Below are 11,163 nucleotides of genomic sequence, written 5' to 3' on the forward strand. Positions count from 1 at the left end.
CTGGAAAAGCAAGGCTTAACACGCCACCAGTTCTAAAACTGGGAAAAGTTCCTCCCTCGTAGATTTGCTTGTTTGAGAAAAAAAGTTAAGACGAGATTCGGCCGTGGAGGATAGAACAGGCTAATATAAGCCACTACCCGTGGAGAGAAGGGAAGATTGTCGGCTACAGAACACTCCGGGTCTAAAAGGGCTAGCAAGGAAACGACTGTTAAAACAAAACAATAAGAATGAACGCAGGGAGTCGCCGGGAATGCGAGTGTTATGAGACACCAGCCCTTGCATTAATTGAGCCGCGCAAAGAGGAATACCAAGACTAATAACCCATGGCGTAAAAATAGGGGCTTGGTATAGGCCATTGAGGATTAGGCGTAGGCGGAAACAAAAAACTAACACACAGGGGGGGGGGGGAGGAGGAAGGGGGGTGGGGGCGCTGCAAAAGAGAGAAAGAAAACCGTGAACAGAAGTAAGAGCGGCACCAGGCAGGGAAGATTTATGCCTCAGTAATCCGAGGGGGAACATGTACAAGTCTCCCTTATAAAACTGCCAACCCAGAGCGGGAAAGAAAGATAAACAGCAAGGCGGAGAAAAACAGAGACGCATTGGCAAAAGTCAAAAGTTAATTAATAAAAGCGATTGACAAATAAGCGCCAATACAAACGCATACGTGCATAAAACGACAGGTAGCGCTGTTAAGTAAATACAAACTCGCGAGACCGCAAAGAAACAACAAAAGTCAAAATAATAAAACATAAAAATGAATCAGTGGCAGTAAAAATTAAACCCTTTAAAAACACAAAACAGCGCGGACTGAGCGAAAACGTTTTGGGGCCGCACAAATAAAATCGAAACAGCGAACGGGATACAAAGGATGACATGATCACGACGAAAAAATGATAACGCAAACTACCATGATAAGGTTGAAAACCTTTCCTCTCAGGGCCACTGCAACAAAAAACAAACAGCGTATGCAAAAACAATACACCACTTTCGATATATTAAAATTCATCTTGATAGTGAGGCTTAGAGGACACAAACAAAAGAAATGAATAAACATGGTCATTCAATTTCCTTTGTTTGTGTCTTCTAAGCCTCACTGCCGAGATGAATTTTAACATATCGAAAACGGTCCATTTAATAGTCGCATATGTATAGCCAGAGCGGAAACCTTTTTAAGGACCACCCAAACAAATACAAACAGCAGATGCAAAACAACGAGTCTCGAGGAAAACAAAAAACTCCAGTTAGACTCATAACTAGCTAGCTAGAGCAGGCACCTTTTAGGACCGCTCAAATAAAATACAATTAACATATGCAAGAAAACAACTGACAAGTCATGAGGAAAACGAAAATGCTTCTAATCTCGTAATTTTACAGCTTAAAAGTACGTTTAATTTTATTTTTTCAACTGATACTTCTCCATCTACATATCCATCCACCAAAATATCTTTGCAATGCACGTGGCAAGATTATCTGCGGCAGACTGACTGGGTTCAATTTTCTTAGAATTACGGGCTACACGAGGGATGAACAATCTTACTCATCACACTCTCGTGGTTTTTGCTATTATCGTATGTTACATTTTACCATCTGATTTTCATACTTTATATATGACAGAGTAAGATCACTTAGTCCTGAGTTATACAGGCAAAGCCCAGTACCGGATTTGGGGGGAGCACCCCACTTCCCCCTCCCCCCCCCCCCTCTTGGTGAAGCAAAAATGACAAAAAAAGTGAAAAGATTGTGAATATTTTGGCAGAAATAAAGGCAAACACTCTGCACAGGTACCTCACTGTAATTTCTACTTTGTGGCATTGCTACTGTTTCTGGTGTTGCAGTTTTAAATCAGGTTTCAATTCTCAAATTTTGGGGGCATGTTCCATTGATTTTGCAACTCCCAAGTACTAGCCACCCCTTGAAAAATCCTGGATCCGCCCCTGAAGTTTCCTCTCTGTGTTAGTTTGAGCTCGTTTTGGCAAAGTACACTGAAGATTCCAAAGTCAGGTTGACCCGAGCGCGAAGATTCCCGAAGACCATCCGATTGCCGAAGGCGATGCATATTTTTCCAGTGTTTCTCAACATCTGCAAAATATTTTTCTATTCAGTTGTTTTACCTCTTCACGAATCTCCCTCAATCTCCAGATGTAAAGCAACGGATTCACTGAAGAAGTCATCAACAGAAAAGTGGTTGACAAGTGAAGCACTGCGGCTGATGTTTCGTTGGACACGTTTAAAAGCTCCATTAACACGGCGGAAAATGCATACGGGGAGAAACCCAGCGTGAACATTGCCATTATCCACAATATAGTGTACACCGATTTCTGGTACTTCTCAAGATTGAAACCCGTTGGGCCGCCGTAGATGATGTCAGTGTTGGCATGCACTTGTTGTTTATGCTGGCGAATAATGCGAAATACTTTGAAGTACGCCACGGACGAAACTACGAGGCAAAAAAGACCGATAGATCCCTCCATGATATGGACAATAGCTGTAACAAAATACGCCTTCATTCCAGGCAATCTGCGAAGCGCCATGTAAGGTACCGGTATAAATAAAAGCACGCCTTGTATTATATAGACTCGCCTTACAGTTAAGCGTCGACGACTCATTAGTAACCATCTTTCTACGGCCATTGCCGTCATTGTCAAACCTGTTACAGTGGAAAAATATGGGACGATGCTATGAGCAACTGCATTTGCGATGCAATACAGCCTTTTGTTTACTATTAACGCAGCAATTCTGTACAGAACGTAAGCTGGCTGACCAAGGATCCCTATACACAAGTCTGTTAAAGCAAGCCCACAAAGAAACACGTAAGACGGTGTTCTGAGAGACGGGTTTCTCCAAATTGCTGTTAAAACCAAAGCATTTCCCACCACTGCCACTGGTGAAGACAAAGCGACTGTAACACAAGTGAAAATAGTTATTGAGTTATATCTAGTGTGGTTGAACTTGTGATTTGAGCAAAAATCAAACGGAAGGCTGTCATAAGAGTTGGATAGGCTGAGGCCAGTATGATTCATTTTGGCACAGTTTTGTCTTTGATTCAATCATAGACGTGTTTTATTTTAATTTGACTCTTGTTGCGCATGAATTAAATTTCATTTAAATTGCATTAATGCATTGGCAAACAGATGAAAATGTGTTTTAATATAGCAGGCAAGATCATATTTAGAAAATTTATTCCAAAGGAACGATATTTCAAAATCATTTCACTGTTAAGCCGCAAGTGCAGTTAAATGTGACAATAAAAAAATAAAATCCAATTGAACTTAACGTGGTTAGCATTGAATGTTGCAAAATGGAGAGAGATTTTGAATGAAGGTAGGAAAGACGATTCAAAATGGTAATTTGTCAAATTTATCTTTCATTTAATTTTGAGAAGGTTGTTTGGTTTATTCCTGCTTCACATGCGTGATATTTAATTTACATTCAGTTTAGAATAAAACCTGTTTAAACAAGTTGTCAGCAAAAGGATGTTGTCAAGCTAGTTTCCGACATCTAGTAAATCTCTAAGCAAAATTTTAATTAAAAAAGCTTTTTTTCGAGGAACATAATAACTATATTATTATTATTATGGTGGGCGACTGCAGCTGTAAAGCAAATGGACAGTTGCTTAAATACCCGGCGGGGGTGGGGGGGGGGGGGTGGTACTCCCGGAAAATTCGGTGAGGCTGTGCGGCCTGCTTCCCAAAACAATTACCCTATGTAAGATCAAAATCTGCGATTTTCCCTACCCTATTTATGACCTAACCAACAATTCGATACCCTATTTAAGACCTGGCCCTTACATTTCTCTAATTCAGACCACTGTTAAAGGCAATGTTTATATGCTTTTATTAGCTAGGATGGCTTCCTATGAAAAACAAATCTAATTCAAGACAAAAACCATACCCTATTTGAGACCAAAATAGCCAAAATCGATACCTTAGTTAAGACCAAAACGGCTAAAAACTATACCCTTTGGGGACGCACATACCTATATAACCCATACAAGAAAGATGAGCTAAAGCAAGTCGAAGTGAATAGCAAGATCTCATTAACTTTGGCTAAATTATTATGCTCATGGAGAATGAAAAAGAAAAGTGTCCAAGCCGATCATCAAAACGGTTTTATTTCCTAGCTATTTCCGTATCATATTGCCAGTTGCACCAAAAGATAAAAATATCATACCGAACAAAATTTAACAAGTATTTTCGGGAAGAAACACGGGATTACAGCGATGAAAGTGAGTTACACCTAGCTCATCATATTGACTTTGCGACAGGATATGAAGAAATGAGGGCCTTTCAGGGGGACGGGGGGTGGTAGCATGTTCCTTCGATCCCTTGAAAATCCCTATTAATCAATTCAGTCTATTGTTCCCTAAACGTTTTTGTCAAAGTTCCCTTAAATAGGCTTAATAGTAGAGATATTCCTTAATTCCTTGTTCCTTCTGAATTTTTCTCAAAAATATCCCTTGGTCCCTTGAAATTGCATTGAAACTGACATTATTAACTTTTCTTTTAATTCTAATTACTTTCAAATTGCTTTCAGCAATTTTGACGTTTTCTGCTCTCTATTGCAAGATGACGAAGCAGGTTTACAGCAAGTTCTGAGCATTTTTTAAAATTATAATTAAAACACGATATTTCAGCCAGAGCGTCACTGTGTCTTTAACTTTACCCAGCTGCAAATCATCCGATTTACAGTATCTAGACCTGTGTAATGCGAATCAATTGTTAAACATTTGTGCGGGGCATTTTTGATCAAACGCAAAACAATCCATTTTAGTCATACTTCATGTTTAAAATAGCACAAAACAAAATCAAGAAGTTTTCACTGGCACGCGCTATCTATATTTCATTATGAAAAAAAAAGTTAGTGTCATTGAAGCGTTTTTCAATTTTTTTTTTTTTTTGGAAAAATGAAAAATTCTCAAGTACAAACATGTTCCGACAAAAATGAGATTAAATCAAGAAATGATGTCATCGGGTAATTTGGCCGACAGACAAACTCGTCGGGGGGGGGGGGGGAGGGGGAACTTTTTCAACCATGGACCAGCAGCCATGCAGATTTATTGGAACAAAAGAAAAGAAAAGGGTTCAGCTCCCGTAGAAATTTTTCAAAAAATAGCACACCAAAAATAGCACACCTCTTCATCGGATGTTGTGTAAGTGTTGTTAGAAGTAGATTTGTGGTAGTTAGCTTAATATGGTATAACGGCTCGAACACGTCGCGTATATCTAGTATGTATGAAATGAAATTAAAACTAGGACAACTCAAATCATCGTTTACATAATAAAAAAAAAATGTTTAACCTGCAATACACAAGGAAATTTAAGTTGTTTCGACAATCGAACCAAGTTTTCGAAAATGAAAAACTCAACCACGAAATTCTTTTTTCGGGTATGAAAAAGAATAATAATAATAGTAAAAAAGATAGAACACCAACTCGTCAGACTTTTTCTACGCATTCTTGGGCACAGCAACAAAGATCGTAATTAATTTATTGAAAATAATCAGGCCCGTTAGATTTTTGGAAAAATCATGTGTCTCTGGAGGCTCTCCGCTGGTCTGAGAGTGGGCTCATAGTCGCTCAAAAGAGGAACGGGCTACAATATTGTGGAACTCTTCTATAACTGACACCAATTTAACAGTTAAAAAGCAAACTTAAAAAACTAGCTACCTTGCGAAATAAAAATGTTTCAGATTAACTAATCTCCAGAAGTTGTGGAAATCATTGGACTAGAGTCTTATGGCTTTCCCCTTTTACCAACCATGCACGAGACACCTTACATTACACTATTATTTTTTTAATGATTACTGATCCTAGAAAGCTAAGGTAATTGAAATCGACTAAAATGTAGCAAAAAATCTAGTTAAATCTCCTTAAAAGTAGTTCATTCAAATCAACAGACAAAAGCTATGTAAATGTTTTATTATTCTATGACTATTCTGTATTATTTTAAGCTTAATTAACTAGCAAACAGTGCAAAAATTTAAGAATGACATTCGGCTAAAGACCGTTCTAAAACTAGATCATCTAATTAGCTATATTCAAGAGCATGGAATAGCAAAGATAACTTTATCTTTAAAACAGTCAAATGGATGCCATCATATCCTCTTGCGAAGACGATTTTAAAAACTTTTTGAACAACAGTATGATCTCCACCTTAACACTTGCCAAAACTGCCCTTTTGCCTAAGTTTGGTCCTATTTAAGATTATATCATGGAAATACAGCCATACTAACTCGCGAATTCTTTGATGGCGTTAAATAAGAATTCCCCCCCCCCCCGGAGTACTCCCTTATGTGGGCTATATAGGTATGTGCGGCCCCAAAGGGTATGCTTATTTTTAGCCGTTTTGGTCATAAATAGGGTATTGATTTTTGGCCATTTTGGTCTTAAATAGGGTATGGTTTTTCGCTCTAGTCTTAAATTGGGTATGTTTTTTTTAAAGAAGAAGCTACTCTTTCACTATCATCGATAAGATCATCAACAAAATCACTTCACAATGCCTTTAATATCGGTCTGAACAAGGTAACTAACTACAAGACAGGTCTGAAACAGGATACTGATTTCAAAGATCAGGTCTTAGATAGCTAAGATAGCAAAATCGCAGATTTTGGTCTTAAATAGAGTACGGTTTTGGAAAGCAAGCCGCACACCCCCACCCAAATTTTTCTGGGAGTACCCCCCCCCCGATAAAAGCATCCTGCCCCTCACGTCCAATAAAATGTTCTCGAACTTGGTAAACGTTTGAAGTTTTAATGTTTCGATCTTCTTTGCACGCTAGCATCATTTTCTGACTGCCATTTTCTTGTTGGAATTTGGACTGTCTTTTGATATGGCTCATTTCTTATATAAGATAAAATTTGCAGCCCCCTTAGATGTTTAGGGTAAAGATAAGCATTTTTAGATTAAAATAAACAATCAATTTTGCCCATTTTGAACTCTCGATACTTTGCTATGTTACCTCTAATTTCTAATTTTTTTGTGTTTTGTGCTTTTTTGTTTTTTGTTTTTTTTTTAATATTTTGAAGTTTTCCTCGTTTTTAAGATATATTACAAAATCACCTAAAATTGCTTTTTAAGATTAGTCCGCTGAATTTTACGAGGCCTTATAAAAGATAACGGCATATTGCATATTATGTGATCAGTAAAATTATATAAATGTTTCTGACTTACAAACATCCAACGTTGGCTTAAAAATGTTTGCCTGACCAAATTATCAGTGCATTATCAATCTTTAACGGAAAATCACGGGCACTGTTTTATGTTATTACAAGATAAATTCACTATTTGTTTGCACAGTTCATGTCTTCCGCACTTCTACTGTAGCTTCGAAACTCTGCCGAAGGAAACATGTAGCTGCTGGATATGAATAACTTGAAAAAAAATCAACACTAGCTTCTTATTCGATTTTACGTAATTACACTAATGACCCCGCCTGTGATTTCCCTGGCAATATTTACAGTTTTTGTTTCGGATATCAGGAACATTTCTCTTCAACTGCTTGCATTTCATCATGATCAATAACAGGACAGAGGCATGAAAAAGTGACGTCAATTTGTTAAATTTATCTTCAGAACATAGGCCCCTTATAATGCTGGTGCCAAAAAGACTAGAAGCGCTTAGAGGATATGAAATACTTCAGTGCTAGAAAAAAAAACAAAAAAACAAAAAAAACGAGCAAAGCTAGTAAAACTATAAAACCTAACAAAATTTCGAATTCGAAATAAAAACACAACAGCATGCTATTAAGTAGCCTTACTTGGTCGCATTTATGTTCCGAGTAGACCATATTCGTATTCCCGGTATTGGACTGGAACTAGCTTGCGACTGAGGCTAACGCGGATAGTCTTTTCAAATACAAATGACGAGCCTGGAAAAGCAAGGCTTAACACGCCACCAGTTCTAAAACTGGGAAAAGTTCCTCCCTCGTAGATTTGCTTGTTTGAGAAAAAAAGTTAAGACGAGATTCGGCCGTGGAGGATAGAACAGGCTAATATAAGCCACTACCCGTGGAGAGAAGGGAAGATTGTCGGCTACAGAACACTCCGGGTCTAAAAGGGCTAGCAAGGAAACGACTGTTAAAACAAAACAATAAGAATGAACGCAGGGAGTCGCCGGGAATGCGAGTGTTATGAGACACCAGCCCTTGCATTAATTGAGCCGCGCAAAGAGGAATACCAAGACTAATAACCCATGGCGTAAAAATAGGGGCTTGGTATAGGCCATTGAGGATTAGGCGTAGGCGGAAACAAAAAACTAACACACAGGGGGGGGGGGGGAGGAGGAAGGGGGGTGGGGGCGCTGCAAAAGAGAGAAAGAAAACCGTGAACAGAAGTAAGAGCGGCACCAGGCAGGGAAGATTTATGCCTCAGTAATCCGAGGGGGAACATGTACAAGTCTCCCTTATAAAACTGCCAACCCAGAGCGGGAAAGAAAGATAAACAGCAAGGCGGAGAAAAACAGAGACGCATTGGCAAAAGTCAAAAGTTAATTAATAAAAGCGATTGACAAATAAGCGCCAATACAAACGCATACGTGCATAAAACGACAGGTAGCGCTGTTAAGTAAATACAAACTCGCGAGACCGCAAAGAAACAACAAAAGTCAAAATAATAAAACATAAAAATGAATCAGTGGCAGTAAAAATTAAACCCTTTAAAAACACAAAACAGCGCGGACTGAGCGAAAACGTTTTGGGGCCGCACAAATAAAATCGAAACAGCGAACGGGATACAAAGGATGACATGATCACGACGAAAAAATGATAACGCAAACTACCATGATAAGGTTGAAAACCTTTCCTCTCAGGGCCACTGCAACAAAAAACAAACAGCGTATGCAAAAACAATACACCACTTTCGATATATTAAAATTCATCTTGATAGTGAGGCTTAGAGGACACAAACAAAAGAAATGAATAAACATGGTCATTCAATTTCCTTTGTTTGTGTCTTCTAAGCCTCACTGCCGAGATGAATTTTAACATATCGAAAACGGTCCATTTAATAGTCGCATATGTATAGCCAGAGCGGAAACCTTTTTAAGGACCACCCAAACAAATACAAACAGCAGATGCAAAACAACGAGTCTCGAGGAAAACAAAAAACTCCAGTTAGACTCATAACTAGCTAGCTAGAGCAGGCACCTTTTAGGACCGCTCAAATAAAATACAATTAACATATGCAAGAAAACAACTGACAAGTCATGAGGAAAACGAAAATGCTTCTAATCTCGTAATTTTACAGCTTAAAAGTACGTTTAATTTTATTTTTTCAACTGATACTTCTCCATCTACATATCCATCCACCAAAATATCTTTGCAATGCACGTGGCAAGATTATCTGCGGCAGACTGACTGGGTTCAATTTTCTTAGAATTACGGGCTACACGAGGGATGAACAATCTTACTCATCACACTCTCGTGGTTTTTGCTATTATCGTATGTTACATTTTACCATCTGATTTTCATACTTTATATATGACAGAGTAAGATCACTTAGTCCTGAGTTATACAGGCAAAGCCCAGTACCGGATTTGGGGGGAGCACCCCACTTCCCCCTCCCCCCCCCCCTCTTGGTGAAGCAAAAATGACAAAAAAAGTGAAAAGATTGTGAATATTTTGGCAGAAATAAAGGCAAACACTCTGCACAGGTACCTCACTGTAATTTCTACTTTGTGGCATTGCTACTGTTTCTGGTGTTGCAGTTTTAAATCAGGTTTCAATTCTCAAATTTTGGGGGCATGTTCCATTGATTTTGCAACTCCCAAGTACTAGCCACCCCTTGAAAAATCCTGGATCCGCCCCTGAAGTTTCCTCTCTGTGTTAGTTTGAGCTCGTTTTGGCAAAGTACACTGAAGATTCCAAAGTCAGGTTGACCCGAGCGCGAAGATTCCCGAAGACCATCCGATTGCCGAAGACGATGCATATTTTTCCAGTGTTTCTCAACATCTGCAAAATATTTTTCTATTCAGTTGTTTTACCTCTTCACGAATCTCCCTCAATCTCCAGATGTAAAGCAACGGATTCACTGAAGAAGTCATCAACAGAAAAGTGGTTGACAAGTGAAGCACTGCGGCTGATGTTTCGTTGGACACGTTTAAAAGCTCCATTAACACGGCGGAAAATGCATACGGGGAGAAACCCAGCGTGAACATTGCCATTATCCACAATATAGTGTACACCGATTTCTGGTACTTCTCAAGATTGAAACCCGTTGGGCCGCCGTAGATGATGTCAGTGTTGGCATGCACTTGTTGTTTATGCTGGCGAATAATGCGAAATACTTTGAAGTACGCCACGGACGAAACTACGAGGCAAAAAAGACCGATAGATCCCTCCATGATATGGACAATAGCTGTAACAAAATACGCCTTCATTCCAGGCAATCTGCGAAGCGCCATGTAAGGTACCGGTATAAATAAAAGCACGCCTTGTATTATATAGACTCGCCTTACAGTTAAGCGTCGACGACTCATTAGTAACCATCTTTCTACGGCCATTGCCGTCATTGTCAAACCTGTTACAGTGGAAAAATATGGGACGATGCTATGAGCAACTGCATTTGCGATGCAATACAGCCTTTTGTTTACTATTAACGCAGCAATTCTGTACAGAACGTAAGCTGGCTGACCAAGGATCCCTATACACAAGTCTGTTAAAGCAAGCCCACAAAGAAACACGTAAGACGGTGTTCTGAGAGACGGGTTTCTCCAAATTGCTGTTAAAACCAAAGCATTTCCCACCACTGCCACTGGTGAAGACAAAGCGACTGTAACACAAGTGAAAATAGTTATTGAGTTATATCTAGTGTGGTTGAACTTGTGATTTGAGCAAAAATCAAACGGAAGGCTGTCATAAGAGTTGGATAGGCTGAGGCCAGTATGATTCATTTTGGCACAGTTTTGTCTTTGATTCAATCATAGACGTGTTTTATTTTAATTTGACTCTTGTTGCGCATGAATTAAATTTCATTTAAATTGCATTAATGCATTGGCAAACAGATGAAAATGTGTTTTAATATAGCAGGCAAGATCATATTTAGAAAATTTATTCCAAAGGAACGATATTTCAAAATCATTTCACTGTTAAGCCGCAAGTGCAGTTAAATGTGACAATAAAAAAATAAAATCCAATTGAACTTAACGTGGTTAGCATTGAATGTTGCAAA

At 38.8% G+C, this 11,163-nt stretch overlaps 2 protein-coding genes across 2 annotated transcripts; both read right to left on the reverse strand.

The window, feature by feature from the left end:
* Nucleotides 1–2,072: 2,072 nt before the first annotated feature.
* LOC145470871 (adenosine receptor A3-like) lies at nt 2,073–3,298 on the reverse strand. The gene has a single exon (XM_081454750.1). It carries the CDS (start codon nt 3,018–3,020, stop codon nt 2,073–2,075), a length of 948 nt encoding a protein of 315 aa, XP_081310876.1. The 5' UTR covers nt 3,021–3,298.
* Nucleotides 3,299–9,565: 6,267 nt separating this feature from the next.
* LOC145470747 (adenosine receptor A3-like) lies at nt 9,566–11,163 on the reverse strand. Its single transcript, XM_081454574.1, has one exon. The coding sequence runs from the start codon at nt 10,883–10,885 to the stop codon at nt 9,938–9,940; it is 948 nt and encodes a 315-aa protein (XP_081310700.1). The 5' UTR covers nt 10,886–11,163; the 3' UTR covers nt 9,566–9,937.

The sequence above is a fragment of the Orbicella franksi genome, chromosome 15 (genome assembly GCF_964199315.1).
Source record: "Orbicella franksi chromosome 15, jaOrbFran1.1, whole genome shotgun sequence".
Taxonomy (NCBI): domain Eukaryota; kingdom Metazoa; phylum Cnidaria; class Anthozoa; order Scleractinia; family Merulinidae; genus Orbicella; species Orbicella franksi.